The 16,489-nt window shown below is 37.1% G+C and overlaps 1 protein-coding gene across 2 annotated transcripts in view; it reads left to right on the top strand.

Moving 5' to 3' along the window:
- The window catches only part of LUZP2 (leucine zipper protein 2), a 477,600-nt gene that overhangs the window by 447,413 nt on the left and 13,698 nt on the right, over window positions 1–16,489 (top strand). For both annotated transcript variants that reach the window (XM_041730695.1, XM_041730696.1), the window contains exon 10: window positions 857–949. In XM_041730695.1, the coding sequence (XP_041586629.1) occupies window positions 857–949 (93 nt within the window). The remainder of the gene's footprint in view (window positions 1–856; window positions 950–16,489) is intronic.

Raw genomic sequence — 16,489 nt, 5'->3', positions numbered from 1 at the left:
CTACAATAGCAGCCTCACAGATTGGTGAACCTAACAGCATATTCAAATCAGCTTTGCCCAAGAAGCACACATTTCAGTGCATAATCTTAGACCAGCCTAAAGGGATATTTACAGACATTAATTATGCATAGCCTTCCATGGCGAGAACCTGAAAAGTTGCCTTTAAAAAAAATGTTTTAGGGGCACCTGGGTGGCTCAGTCAGTGAAGCATCCGACTTCAGCTCAGGTCATGATTCTTGGGTCCTGGGGTGGATCCCAACATCAGGCTCCCTGCTCAGCAGGGAATCTGCTTCTCCCTCGCCCCCCTCCCTCCCTGCTTCCTCAAATGAATAAAATCTTTTTTTTAAATTATTTAGTGTTCCTAAAGAGATTAATTTTAGAATAATATTTAAGATTTTTAGCGATAGGAAGCAGTACTTGATTAGTTAGTAAAGCATTGAAGTAAATGCAATCCTCTGTAAATTACAGTGAGCTGTTACAAAGCATTTTCCTTTTTATTGCAAATATGAAGGGTGCACTTATATTTCTCAGATATACTCGGAGTTAAAATATGGGAAAGACAAAATTTCCGCTTTTTGTGGAAATAGTAACATTAAAATAAAGCTTATTATGCAAGAACTATTTCCAGTAGGAAAATAATGCCTTTTGGACCTCATCAATGCAAAATGGAACAGAACTTATTTTGCTTACTTTCAAAGTTAAGAATTTGTATGTACAATTTTGAAAGCCTCTATATACAAATTGCTGTTTTATTCATTTTCCTTGAGGGTGATATTGCCATTGTAACATATTTCACAATAGTCACACGGATCTATTTGTTGAACCTATTTCTCTCTCTCTCTCTCTTTTTCTCTAGCCTCCGCAAACCTTTCCTGGAAGGAATGAGAGCTTTCAGATTGAGACAACAAGGGAAGAAAATCCGAGCACCACCGAGTGCAATTCTCAAAATGTAAGAATAACTTAAAACGGTTTTCACAGTGTTCAACTTGAAAATAAGAACATAAACACTTTAACAATTCTAGTTCATGCCCCCATGAAACTTTCTGTATGTGATATCTACTATCTAAACATTGTACTTTAAAATTTGAAAAAGCAAATATTCTTTGGCTGTCAGTGAAGTAGGTGTCCTGTTAGGAAATGTAACCAGACTCTTAGGAGTACTAGAAGTTGAGTGGTCAGAGTGGCAAGAGGGTGAGCACATGCTCAGCAATGTGCTCATTCCCACAACCACGTGACAGAAAGCTGTTAAAATATTTATTATTATTATTATTATTATTATTATTATTATTATTTTTAAAGATTTTATTTATTTGTTCATGAGAGACACACAGAGAGAGGCAGAGACACAGGCAGAGCGAGAAGCAGGCTCCACGCAGGGAGCCTGATGCGGGAATCAATCCTGGAACGTCAGGATCACGCCCTGGGCTGAAGGCTGAGCCACCCAGGGATCCCTGTTAAAATATTTAAAACAAAAACAAAACCCCAAAGGATGTGATTCAATCGTCTTCTCCCTATAAATAAAATAAACCCAGCATAATAGAGACATTACATTGAAGAAAGAGAGGTTCTTTACCTTCAAGTGATAATAGGAAATATATAATTGTGCCCTTTTTTATTTCTCATAATAATGTAATGAAATTTCAATTATGGAACTTTGGCACAATTACAGATCTATAATGTCTGGAGATGAGAAACAGCAGATGACAACTGGGTTGAGTAGATTCAAAGTTAGGCTTTAACCTGTTTGACAGAATGAAAAGTATCTGCTAAAGCTGTTCAAGAATGAAAAGACATCAGACTACAGCAAAGAAAATAAGGTAGAAAAGACACATATGTTAACGAAGTCTGTCTCTTTTTCTTGTATTGGCTGCCAAAGAGAATTTAGAAATATGAATTTCTCAACAATTCCACCTTCAAATCTTTGTGTGTTTAAACATGTACCAATTTAGAACATAATAAAATTAATGATAAGTAGAAACAAAAATCTCTACAATGTACCTCTAAATAAAGAAGTCCAGGTTCTCTGCAGGAAGGAACATTTTGCTAAAGACAGGTGGGTCTCTGACATGTGAACCATCAGAATAAAAGGACACGAGAATAGAGTGCAGACAGTGGTGGGATATATGCCTGAAAGGACAATTTCAGACTTAAATGTGAAAGACTCTGGGTTCCCAAGCCAAAGAGTTTGGTTGGAATTAAGGTTATATAGTTCAGGTTTCCAAATGTTTGTGTCCAATTAAGTTATGAGACCATAGGGTTAATTTTAAGAATGTTTTTATTTGATATATTTTTATATGATTATTTGTGTGTGTGTTGGTTTGTTTCACTCTCCTTCTATGATTACTGTTCTTTTCTGTCCCCGGTAATTCCTTTCCTTTCATCAAGTTTCATGAGCAGTGACTACGTTGTTGTAGGTCCCAGCCTGGGTCCCTTCAAAACTCTGCCTCTGCCTGCACCAAGGAGAATGCTCTGTCTCTAACCCGACCTCAGCCTAGATTTTAGTCTTTGGAGTTTGCACTTCCAAAAAGCTACACTTTGTAGTGCAGAGAGTGCTCAGTATTCATAGGCTGTAGATTCAATTACATTTAAATGCTGTGAGAGTAATATAGATGAGTGAGATAGACCAGATGTAAGCAGTCGGAATTAGTGGAACTGGTGTGAACATCAATTTTCAAATTTTAGACCTGCCGTTCTTAGCTGTCCTGACAATAGCATCACCTGGAGAGTTCTTATAAAATACTGACGCCAGGAGCCGACATCAGAAAAATTAACTCAACATCTCGGCATGTGGGGTCTAGAGGTTAGTTGTATTTATTTTTTCAATTGCTCCAGGGGATTCTAATAGGCAGTCAAGTTTCACTTCCAGTGTATTTCACGTGAAAATGAGCATTAAAATCATGTGAGGAGGTTTTAAAAAGTAAGATTCTAAGAAATTCTTAAGGAAACTATAAACGACTAGGACTAAATGTAAACCTCCAATTTATTTATTTGTTTGTTTGTTATTATTATTTTTTTTACATGGACCCAGCAAACCTCTTTCCAATCCAGGTAAATCTGAGGCAGATGATTTGTGAGCGATAATTTAAAAACTTTGGTTTAGATACCTTTAGTATATTGTTTAATAATGGTTTTTCTGCTCCTCTTACTCTGTTACATTTACATTTTAAAGAGGGAAGTGTCTAAATTAGGCTCTATAATGGTCATATGAAAGACCGTGTTCTTTTGATAGTGGGTAGGAGAGATCCAACCCCAAATCCTTTGTTTATTATGTAACGATATATAAAACCAGGGTTGATGTAGGACCGTGGAATTGATCTGGAAGTTGTCATGTGATTTCATCCATTGCTGAGCTCTCCATGAGAAGTCTAGTGGACCATCAACACCCCCAAGCTACAGTAACCAGAGGATGATTAATTTTAAGCATGGAGACCCCTATAGTTCCTTTCCAGGATTCTCCAGTGCTGGGACCAGGCCTGCTGACTTCTTCAGCCTTACAGAAAGAAAGCAGGGGGATCTTTGGATTTATGAGAACTGTTGTTACTCAGCTTGTCTAAAATCACCCAGAATACTCTTATTTGTGTTTCATATCATGCAGTGTGGTTGCTTCCATTTTAATATAGCAACAGGAAAATACCTTCAACTTGACTTTAGCAGCTGCAGACTCAGCCCCAATTTGGGTGGCTTTAATTGAATGTCCAAATGAGGTATCCAAACATAGTTTCATAAAGTAATTGCAAAAAAAATTTACCCTTGTCTGGGAAAGGGATTAGTGCATTTTCCAGGGTAAGAAAGATAGTTACATTAGACAGAATTACGGCCTCCTTATTGTCTTCATTTGGAGATTAAGTAATGTGTATGGGTGCCAAACTGACAAGGTGTGAATTTGTGATCATTAAGCATCAACATGCTCAGAGAGCTGGTAAAGCATTGTTTCTGGGTATGTCTGATAGGGTGTTCCTGGAAGAGATTAGCATTAAATCAGTAGGCTAAGTAAGAAGATTGGGTGGGAATTCTCTAATCCCTTGAGGACCCATGTAGAACAAAATGGTGGAAGAAGTGTGAATTCTTTCTCTCTTTGAGTTGGGACATGCATCTTCTGCCCACAGACATCAGAGCTCTTGGTTCTTGGGCCTTCCTACTCCGGGACTGAGCCCAGCAGCAAACCCTCACCTTCCCCAAGTTCTCAGGCCTTTGGTACCAGCTGGAAGTTACATCATCAGCTCCCCTGGTTCTCAGTACTTCAGATTTGGATCACATTATACCACAAGCTTTCCTGATTCTCTAGCTCACGTAGGACATATTATGGCATATCTCAGCCTCCATAATCGCATGAAACAATTTCCGTGATAAGTCCCCTCTTATATATGTATGTATATATCCTATTCATTTTTTTCTCTGATGAACACTGACCAATACAGTCATTTTTCTATATTTGTATTCTGCATACTTTGGATATGTTTTGAAAAAATTGGCATTTGCCTTTTATGAAAGAGTTTTCTTTAATCAGATTAATCAGTGTGACTTAAGTTTTATACAGTGAAAGTACATGGTAGTTGTTAAGGTAAATTTTGATGTTACTGGCCTTATTTGACAGAATTATAGTTGGCAGTTTAACTCTCATTTCTTTTTTTTTTTTTTTTCTAATTTGTTTTTCTACTCCATGGAACTCAAAAATCTAGAAACTACCAAATGAGGACATTTTAAAAATAATAGAAGTATGATAAAATAGGGACCTGAATGAAGACAATGACAGAAATAGTTGAGAGAAAGAAATCAGCAGAATATTAAAATGAGAAATCCATTAGACTTTGTGATCAAGTGAAGATGCAGAAGCAAAGACAAAAGTATAACATGGACCCCGATTTTCATGTTAAGCAATTGTGGCAATTATATTGTTCTCAGATAAAAGTACAGGAGGAAAAATTTTAAGTTAATTTTTGTCCATCTACTTCTAAACAGAAGAAGTTCATGCACCCTTAATAACTAGAATAAACAAAAATTTACATTAGAGCTAATTTATTTATAAGAAAACTATGATAACCTAAAAAGAAAACTGTTTAGGTGTAATTTGCATACCACAAAAATCACACATTTTTTAAAGACATATTTATTTATTTTAAAGATTGAGATAGGGAGAAAGCATGCACATGTGTGAGTCGGGGGAGAGGCAAAGGGAGAGAATCTTCAAGCAGACTCCCCACTGAACGTGGAGCCAGATTCTGCTCAATCTCATGCGTGACCCATGAGATCACGGCCCGAACTGAAACTCCTAGTCAGGCACTTAATCAACTGAGCCACCCAGGTGCCCTCCAAACCACACATTTTTATATTTATTTATATAAATATAAAAGAGATTTATATCTCTTTTGATTTATATATTTATTGGCAATATAATTGCCAATATAATTTTTAAGTGTATATTTCAGTAATTCACGAAATGTATTGAGTTGTGCAACTATTACCACAGCCCAGTTTTAGAACATCTCCATCTCCCTCACCCTAAATAAGATCCTCTAGCCTTTTTGCAGTCCATTCTCAGCCTTAGCCCAGACAGACACTAACCTAGTTTCTATCTGTATAGGTTTGGCTTTTTATAAATTCTATATAAGTTCATCATATAATAATATAGTATTTTGCATCTCTCTTCCTTCACATAGTGTAATGGTCTTGAGGCTCATTCATGTTATAACATAAATCAGTAGTTTCTTTCTTTTTATTGCTGAATAGGATCGGTTGTATGACTATAACACATTTTTGTTATCCATTCATCATTTGATACCTTTTGAGCTGTTTCTACTTTTTGGTTTTATGAATAATGACACTATGAACATTCACATAAACATTGTTGTGTGGACATATGTTTTAATTTCTCTAAAGTAGAAATGGAATGGGATATGATGAATTCCTTCTTGACTTTTAAAGAAGCAAATGGGTTTCCAAGGTGTGTACTGTAAATGCAGTGTTTGCATTTACAACCTAATCAGCAATGTGTGGAGTTTCAGTTTCTCCACATCTTTGTCACTATTTCTTATTGTCTGAATTTTTGCTTCACAGGCAAATTCTAGTGAGTATGAAGTCAAATTTCATTGCAAACTTACTTTGTCATCCCCTAATGGCCAATAACATTGAACACATTTTCATATACTTAATTGCAATTCATATATTTTCTTTGGTGAAATAGCTATTCAAATATTTTCCCCATATTTTGGTTGGGTTGTTTGCCTTCTTAATGTTGATTAGTAAGATTCCTTGTATATTCTGGATATAAATCCTTTGCCAGATATATGACTTGAAAATGATTCTCTCAGTATACTTCTTATCTTTTTATTTTCTTAATGGCATCTTTTAAAAATGAACAGACTTTTTTAAGTGCAGTTTTAGATTTACAGAATAGTTGAGCACCATGTATAGAGTTCTGTATAGCAACTAGTTATCTTCCTATAAGTGACTTCTAGTTTTATTCCATTAATAGCATACTGTATATTTGTACCAGGTGTACTTTCTGGCCCCAGATGCAGTCTACCTTGGTGAATATTCCATGTGACTTTGAGAAGAATGCATATCTCTCTCCTTTGATGAAATATTCTATACATGTCAATTAGATGCAGTTAATTTACAATCTTGCTCAGATCAACCCTATTCTTACAGATTATCTGTCTGTGTGATCTATCAGTTATTGATACAGAGTGTTGAGGTCTCAATAATCGTGGATTAATCCATTTCTATCAACATTATTTGATTTTTCTATTGACTCACGCAAGTTCTGTATATATATATATTGGATATTAGCCACTTACCAGGTAACTGCTTTGAAAATTTTTCCTCCCACTCTGTAGGCTACCTCTTTGTTTGTTGATTGTTCTTTTACTGTGCAAGGCTTTTTAGTTTGATGCTGTTCCCCTTGTTAATTTTTGCTTGTGCTTTTGATGTCTTGGCCATGAAATTATTGCCAAGGCAAATATCAGAGGTTTGTTCGTTTGTTTGTTTTTTCCTAATTTTTCTTCTAGGAGTTCTATGGCTAAGGCTTTAATTTAAATCTTTAATCTTTTTCAAATTATTTTTTTGTAAGTGGTGTGAAATTTTTGTGAGTGGTTTTATTATCATAACAGAGTTTTAAATCAGAAAGTGTGATGTCTTCAGCTTTGTTCTTGTTTCTCAAGATGGCTTTAGCCATTAGGAATCTTTTGTAAAAAAAAAAAAAAAAAAAAAGGAATCTTTTGTAGTTTCATATGAATTTTAGCATGGTTTTTCCTTTTTCTGTAAAAAATGCCACTGGAATCTTGATAGGAATTGGATTGACTCTATTGATGGCTATAGGTAGCATGGAGATTTTAGCAATATTCATTCTTCCAATCCAAGAAACCAGAATATCTTTCCATTTATTTACATCTTCTTCAATTTCTCTCATCAATATCTTATAGCCTAGTATATAGCTCTGTCACACCCTTGGTTAAATTTCTTACCAATCACTTTATTGTTTTAGGTGCTATTATAAATGAGATTGTTCTCCTTATTTCCTTCCCCCCCCCCCCTCATGTGGGGTTTTTTCAAGTTTTTGTCTAGATTCCAGTTAGTTGACATACAGTGTAACCCTGGTTTCAGATGTAAAATTTAGTGATTCATCACTTACATACAACACTCATCACAAGTGCCTTCCGTGATACCCATCCCCCATGCCCATGTCCCCTCTATTAACCCTCAGTTTGATCTTCATAGTCTTAAGAGTCTGTTTCCTGGTTTGCCTCTCTTCCCCCCTCCCCTCCATCATGTTCCTCTGTTTTGTTTCTTAAACTCCACACATGAGTGAAATAATATGGTATTTATCTTTTTCAAGATTGCTTTGGCTAGAGCAGCCTGGGTGGCTCAGCGGTTTAGCGCCTGCCTTCAGCCCAGGGCCTGATCCTGGAGTCCCGGGATCGAGTCCCACATTGGGCTCCCTGCATGGAGCCTGCTTCTCCCTTTGCCTGTGTCTCTGCCTCTCTCTCTCTCTGTGTCTCTCATGAATAAACAAAATCTTATAAAAAAAAAAAAAGATTGCTTTGGCTATTCAGAATTTGGCTATTTTGCAGTTCCATATAAATTTTAGGATTGTTCTGGCTCTATGAAAAATGCTGCTGGTATTTTGGTGGAGATTGCATTAAATTACTGTTTTTTTTTTTTTTTTTCTTTTCAGATAATCCATTGTTAGTATAGAAAGACTATTGATTTTTATATGTGGGTTTTGTATCCCACAGCTTCACGGAATTTGTTTTTTAGCTTTCACAAATTTGGGGTGGAGTCTTTAGAATTTCTTTTGTCACCTACATTTGTATTCATGGCACCTGCAATTTACTTCTTGTCTGATTGGGATGCTTCTTATTTCTTTTTCTTACTGATTGCTCTGGCTAAGACTTCCAGTAATATGTTAATAGGAGTTGTGACAGCAGGCACTCTTCTCAGGTCCCTGATTTTAGAGAAATAGCTTTCAATTTCTCACCATTGAGTATGATATTATCTGTCGGCTTGTTATTTTGTTGAGGTATGTTCTTTTCATATATAATTTGGACTATAGGGGTGCTTGGGGGGCTCAACGTTTGAGCGTCTGCCTTTGGCTCAGGGTGTAACCCCAGGGTCCGGGGATCGAGTCCCACATCAGGTTCCCTGCAGGGAACCTGCTTCTACCTCTGCCTGTGTCTCTAACTCTTTCTGTGTGCCTTTCATGAATAAATAAAGTCTTAAAAATTTTTTGGATTGTAGTTGGGCAGAGCGGCCAATTGGAATCTGCTTAGGCTCTGCAGCATGCAGGTTTATAATCTGCTAAGTCCTGAAGGCTGGTTACCATAAATTATACCCCCTTCTCCCTTTCTATTGGATCCCTAGCCCCACATACTACACCAGTGATTTCCCCTGAAGCAAGACTGGAGGGACTTCCCAGGCATCATCCTGCATGCTGGGGAAACTGGATGTTCAGCTTGGATTCTTTTTTTTGTCCCTCCCCCAGAAAGTCCAGGGGAGCCCTCTTGGTGCAGCGCTGAGCTGGCCTGGAAGAGGGGCCGATGTGGTCAGAGTGTAGCCACTCATCATAACTTTCTAATGCTGTCCTCAGTCTCTGTAGGCCTGAGCATACTTCAGCCTCAATCCTGGCTTCTAGGATATTTACAATGGTGTCTTGTCTGGATAGTTGCTAGTTGGTCTTCCTGCGAAGAGGACTGACCTCAGGAACAAGCTATGTTACCATCTTGATGACATAATTCTCCATTGAGTGCCTCCAAATTTTAATGAAAGCCAGACACAGTGTATTGGGTAATGGGAACTGAAGTAGATAGAACTTTGGTATGAGGTTATCTGGCTAGGAATTAGACTGGTTCCTGCATGCTTCATCCACACATGTCGGAGGCCTTCATTTCCGCTAATGTCCCTATGTTTTTCACCCTGATGTCTTCAGGTTTTCCTAGACTCTTCTTAACATAAAGTATGAACTTCTTAGTTCTTTTAACTGTAATCACATTCCATATGCTGTTATGGTGTGGTGGAGGGGAGGCATTTAATAATCCTTTGAGATTTCACATTTCTAAGTGCTCCTACAAGGTAATGGCTCCCTAGGCTTCTACTTCAGCTAAATTTGACTGTATTCTGTGTATTTACCTATCTCTCCAGTTTTAGGAGTGATGATTTATCTGGTGACCTCAATTCTCTGACAGATGTAAGGAAAATTGTAGGTTACCCGTTTGTTTTTTTCTTGTTTTGAGGTGAAAGTGACAACTTTCACTTTCAGGGGACAAACCGGTAGTCTTAAACAGTGTAAAAAGTTTTTAATTTCAGTAAGGTCCAGTTTATCACTTTTTCTTTCTTGATCATGATTTTGATTTATCTAAAAAATATTTACCCAATCCAAGAATATAAAGATTTTTCTACATTTTCTTATTAAAAATGTTTCTAGTTTTATTTCTTAAATTTAAATCTATGACCCATTTTGAGTTAATTTTTCTGTATAATGTGAAATAAGGATCTATTTTCATTATTTGTACGTTGATATCAGTTAACTCAGTCTTCAAAACAATTTGTGGTATGAGCAGCTGGGTGGCTCAGTCTTTTAAGCATCTGCCTTCTGCTCAGGTCATGATCCTGGGATGGAACCCTGGATTGGGCTCCCTGCTCAGCGGGGCGTCTGTTTCTTTTCATGCTCGCTCCCGACAATTATTTTTTAAAGTGTTGTAATGAATATACTTTCCCTAATTGAATTGCTTTGGCACACTTGTCAAAAATAATTGACTACAATTCTGAATTCATTTCTTAACTTTCAATTTTTCCATTGATCTATGTTTATCTTTAAGCCTGTATCATAAAAAAAAAAAAAAGCCTGTATCATACTGTCTTGACTACCGTAGGTTTATGATAAGTTTGAGACTGAGGTATTTGTTGTTTTCAAGATTGCTTTGGCTATTCTGAATATATTCCATTTCCTTGTTAAGGTTAGGTTTAGTTTTTCAATTACAATTAAAAAACAAAAACAAAAACCTGTTGGGAATTTGAAAGAATTTGCATTGAACCTATAGATCAGTTTGGGGAGAAATGTCCTCTTACAATATTAATTCTCCCACTCTATAAACGTTGGTCATCTTTCCATTTATTTATATCTTTTAAAATTTCCTTCAGGGAAATTTTGTAGATTTTCAGTGTACAAGTCTTGCACTTCTTTTGTTTTCTTTATCCTAATTTTAAAATTCCTTCTGATGTTATTATGAATGGAGTAGAGGATTAATTAATTTCGTTTCTAGATTGCTAATTGCTAGTATTTAGAAATGCAACAAATTTTTGTATATTTATCTTGTAATGGATTAGTTTCAAGTGATTATGAGCTCTGACTTAAACTGGGATGACATTTGCGAAACAACTACACAAAGTGGCAATGTTGATTTCAAGAGATTCTGATGCTATATCCAGAATAAGGAAGACAAACCCCTTATCTGATTTTGCTTATCAGTCTAGACTGATAAAACATGTTCCATTCTAGAAATGACACTGCTATGTTCAACAGTGACAAATGGAGTGTGTCTACTAAAGCTTGAGGGGGAAGGTTCAAGAGGAAATTCAGTATATAATGTTGATTGGTTTCATTTCTGTTTCAACCAGTTACCTAATGTGTAACCATGAGTATTTAATCCCTTCAAGGCTCATTTTCCTCCTCTAAAAAAGAGAGATAAATGTGGCCTATCTTATACAATTTGTTAAAGGTTCCAGTGACTTAACACCTAGTTTATCATGAACACATAGCAGGTCCTCGATAATTATCACTTTCCATTCTTTTATATAAAGCTATGCCTTTCACTTACAACCTCAATAAATATTTTTTGAATTGTATGTTTTAATTAATTTCTCAAAAGAGAAAAACTATGTGAAATAGGTCTTAGCACGGTCTTATTCAGTGCTCCTCTTCAGGATAGTACCAGATGTTGTTGGTGAAAACAGCTATACGAAGGAGACTATTTCAATCAAATATAAAAGTGAACTTTTCATGAAAAGTATATGAACTAAGATTTAGCCACTGAAAACATAGTATATTATGTGATTGGATAATGAAAAACTGGGGCACCAAGGTGGCACAATCAGTTGGACATCTGACTCTTGGTTTCCACTTGGGTCATGATCTCAGGGTCGAGGGATCCAGCCCCGCTGCTCAGCGTGGAGTCTGCTTAGGACTGTCTCTCCCTCTCCCTCTCCTCCCATCCTCCAGCTGGTGCACATACTCTCTCTCTCTCTCTCTCTCTCTCTCTCTCTCTCTCAAACAAATATTTAAAAAAAAATAATGAAAAACAACTATTCTGGATGTATTTTGGAAATGAAGCAGTAGTATGGAAGAAAGGAATATCATGTGAGCATCTCTTTCAATTCCAGGATTCTGTGATCATCAGCAACCTCCCTGAGAGCTGATGGGCATATGTGCAGTCTCTTAGTAAATAAATGGCAAAAGAGATGCATTTTGATTCCTATTGGTACACCCAATACTAAACAATATAGTAGAGAAAGCCTTGAAATTACATAAAACCTAGATTTGAATGCCAACTTTGCTTTTTCCTAACATGTCACTCCTGGCAAGTGATTTTACAATTCAGATCCTGTATCTATATAATGTAGATCAAGGATTTTCAGACATTTGCATACCTATGAATCACCAGGTCAACTGGTAAAAGTCCTTCACTCCTATAGATTATTAATCAGTAGATCTGGGGCACAGCCCAGGAATGTGTATTGTTTTAATAAACCCACCTAGATTTTCTTTTGTCAGTATTTTCTGACAAACATTTTAAGAACATTGGATGTTGATTCCTTACAGGTTTGTCATAATAATTATATATGATATTAAATTAACTACACAGTGTTCAGTTATATCACAATGTCCTTATTAGTTCATTCTAAAAAAGCTGCTCTGTAATTCTAATACCCAAGGTCTCCATATCTTCTATGGTCAAGGTCCCAAACTTGGAATTAGAGACTTTACATTGTCTTAGATACCTTTGTGGGTTCATTCCATTTCCTGCCCTAAATAAGCCAGAAAGGGGCATCTAGGAAAATGCTCTCTGGATTCTTTGCCCTCCCCCTTTTTTCTTTAGTAGACTTAGAAAACTTTAGGTAGATTGCCACTGGCTTAACAGCAAGCTGGACTGTTTGGTGTGTGTTTAAATTATTTTGAAAAGGCCTTCCTTAAATGATAGTATCAGAGACACATGGAGAAAGCAAAGGATATACCTGCTCCATCATCCCATTTGCCAGAAGTTTGCAAATGTGTCTCATATTGTTTAATAACATATCAAGAATTAAAGACATTGAGCATTCAATTTTAATTTTCACTTAGGGATTAAGACTTAATGTGGATCTAAATATGTTTCACAATATTTCCGACTCCTCTAGGTAGCAAACATTTTTCTTAATGTGCTGAGAAAATGAAAAGCACAATGGCTTCTGTTTAGCATTGAGAGCACCAGCTCCGTTTCTTCCTATTACACCTGCTGGCAAGTCCCTGACCAAAGGGGGTTTATTTAACAGCAAGTATTGTCTAGGGAAAGGAAAAGGGGAAAATGTGCAGAAAAAAAAATCATAGAGCTGCGAGTAGGAAATGATGCCAGCTTTTTAATGCTAAAACAATTTTGGCAGAGATTTAAGGAATCCTGGTTTCCTGTTATAGCCAGTATTCATTGTGTAGTATTTGATGGACTTGATGAGTTGTTGGCGGGTGCTGGACTGACAAAATTTTCTGGTCGAGTCATGCCCTGCTGTAATTGGGCTTGGAGGCCACACAATATTATCATTCTGGGCTACATTTTATCAGACATCTGAAGAGGCTGGCTTTGCACAAGGCATTGTTATTGTGCTACGGTGGTTCCTTCAAGAAGGAACAGACGTGCCTGCAGAGAATGCAGAATGGTAGATTGTTTCATAAGATCTTCAGAACAGTTTGAGAACAGTTTTTGCATTGCGCAGCAGATATAAATCTCCAGGTTGCCCTATTAGAGCATCAATTTAAAGTTGCAGGAATGTGAACCTAAGTGGCACTTCTCATCAGAAGTTGTATAGAAACCATAATAACAATGGTTAATTTATTCACGTGGTAAATAAAAATAACCCCAAAAACACGCTGATATTTATTATAAGGTCATTGGCCAAACAGTGCTGTGCGTACAAAGCTTGATTTGGTTAACAATTCTTTGACTCTTCCTGTCTTCCCTGAAAACACAGAATGGTTTTCTCCTCTTGGCACCTGTAGGGCTAGGTTCATACATATATTTCATCCTGCATTACAGTCGAGCTTGCAAGTTGATTATGTGTACAGAGTACTCATTAGATAACAAACAATTTGAGGGCAGAATCTATAAAAATATTGGTATTTCCTTCAGGACCAAGCAAAATGTTCATTTAGCAGATGCTTATTAAAATTTTTCCAAAACATGCAACATTGTGAAATGAGACAAGGCTGTGCTTTTCAAAAGTTTAACTATTTCACACGGAGTACTAAACACACTGCTAAAATACCATTCTGTAATAAATATGACAAATTTATTTAGTACAGAAAGGTGGCAGCCCAGAAAAACTTAGCCAAAATGTATTCATGTTTTTAAGTAACCGAGACTTAATTCCCTTTTTTCTTCTCTAGAATATTTTAAAAATCCTTCTTCTTTTTAGCTTCCAACCTGTTCCGTAATTTATTTCAATATGCAGAATCAACTGGACTTCTGTACCCGCCAGAGTTATTTTTTCTTGGTAGAATTTCAGGTTGCCCAGTTATGTATTTGCATTAATCATTTTGAGTTCTTTTAGTGTTTCAGAGAAAGATATAAGAGATATAACTAATCTCTCTTGTGAAAGAGCACCAAATGTTTAATACCAATAACAAAATTATAGTGATCAGCAGGATTAGAGATATAAGTTCAAAGACTTGAACGAGTTTCTGATAAATCACTCCATCTGCTTTAATTCTTAAAGTATTATTCGTTATTTCTCAGAGAAGGAATAGGGTGTAATTTAAAGTAAACAAGAATGCCAAGGAAGCCATTTTCCTTTTATAGTCTTTCCAATGACTGGAAATTAAGTCCTAGAGCTCATGGGATTTTTGTTAAATTAACATTTGCTAAGTCGAGCCCTGGGGTACCAAATGGTGAGCCAAGGTTCAAGGAAGATCATGAGGCAAGGGAAAGTGAAATAGAGGACTTCATTAGTCACAAATTTTGAAGGAAATACAATGCATAGGTCAGTGGAGCACATGGGGGGAGGTCAACGCAGGAGACAGGCAGAGAGGGAGCAGCAGAACCTGAGACACATTTTTTTAGGGTTAGTTGGGGAGAGTTCTTTGGGGTCCTTGTCTAGGCCTGACTGATCAATTTAAAGCAAAAAGAGCAGGAATGTTGGGAAGAGCCAAGAATAGGGAGGAAGGAGAGTCTTATCTAAGAAACAGAAAGGAGAAGTGGGGGTGGGGTGGTAGAGACAAGAGAGGAGAGGATGTTTATGCCCGGGGTGCTGGGGAAGTCATACCAGGAATTTACTCCTTTGGGGCACCTGGGGGGCTCAGTGGTTGAGCACCTGCCTTCTGTCCAAGGCGTGACCCAAGGGTCCTGGGATCGAGTCCCACATCGGGCTCCCCACAGGGAGCCTGCTTCTCCCTCTGCCTGTGTCTCTGCCTCTCTCTGTGTGTCTCTCATGAATACATAAATAAATTTTTTTTAAAAAAATAAAAAAAGGGAATTTACATTTTCTTTTTTTTCTTTAAAATATTTGCCCGGAAGGCAGGCGCTCAACCACTGAGCCACCTGGGGTCCCCAGAAATTTACATTTTCTTGTGACTCTACCGAGTGTTGTCTAGGACATGCACTCCTAGAGAGGCTAGTGTCATTTCCAAGCCCCAGCAGACCTCTTAGCCACACAAAAAGGATGCTGATGCAGCAATACGTATGGGTATTCAGCTAAACTCTTAGACATGTCCTTTTAAAAAGGTCATTCTAAATATGACTTTATTCTCATAATTTCTGAATAGGATATTTGCTTTGGAGCCAAAGATGTGCCTGTATCATCATGAAAATCTCTTGAGACAGCTAAATCCCTAAGTTAAATTAGTTAGACTGATCTGATGATTTTGCATTGAGGAGGGGAAAAACAAAACAAAACAAAAAGTAAAGACATCTAAGTTTAAGGCTATTTAGGATTAATAAGCGGTAGGGTAATACGATTTTTTTTTCTTGCCCTGTTAAATCATAAACAGTAAAGGATGAGACAGGATGAGACAGAAAGAACCACAGGCTCAGGGCGAGGGGTGTCAGCAACAAATCCTTTGGCAATATCAACATTCCCTAATGACCAGGGTCAATGTGTTGATTCCAGGGATGTGAAATTAAAATGACCGAGTGTCAGCGTTTCCATTCTCATAGGATCCAAATATTTGTTGACAAGAGAGAGACATTTTGATTGAAGGAAGTGGAAGCTGAGGATAGGAAAGAAAGGACAGAAATCAGACTTACCTGAGTACCTACTCGAGACACGCCATTAGGAACCATTATATAGTTTTAATGTAATCTAACTCGTCCAAGAACCCCCTCAGGTAGGTAATACTTTGCCCACTTTACAGATAAGTCATCAGAACCTCAGGAAGGTGAAGTAACGTTTCCAAGTCCATACAGCCAGTAAAGGCTAAAGGAACTCCAACCTGCGGGGGCCTAACTCCTCACTCCATTCACCTAGCAGGTCACCTGTTTTATCTCATTTCACATTGACGTCACTGTTGAATGTCACCATTGTCATCCACATTTATAAATGAGGAAAAAGCGAGGTTAAGTTGCAATTTTCCAAACCTCATTCCACTGGAAAGTGCTAGCCTGTGATGAAATGTTCAACAGTTCAAAGGTGTAGAAAATGGACATTGAATAAGGAGTCAGATAACAAAATTTCAGTGGATTTTCCATGAATCAATCAATCTCTCTGTGTCTCTTATCTCTCTGTCTCCCTCTGCTCCTCAAGAGGAAAATTT

This window comes from Vulpes lagopus, chromosome 15, assembly GCF_018345385.1.
Source record: "Vulpes lagopus strain Blue_001 chromosome 15, ASM1834538v1, whole genome shotgun sequence".
Taxonomy (NCBI): Eukaryota; Metazoa; Chordata; class Mammalia; order Carnivora; family Canidae; genus Vulpes; species Vulpes lagopus.
This window is presented reverse-complemented; position numbering and strand designations above follow the sequence as displayed.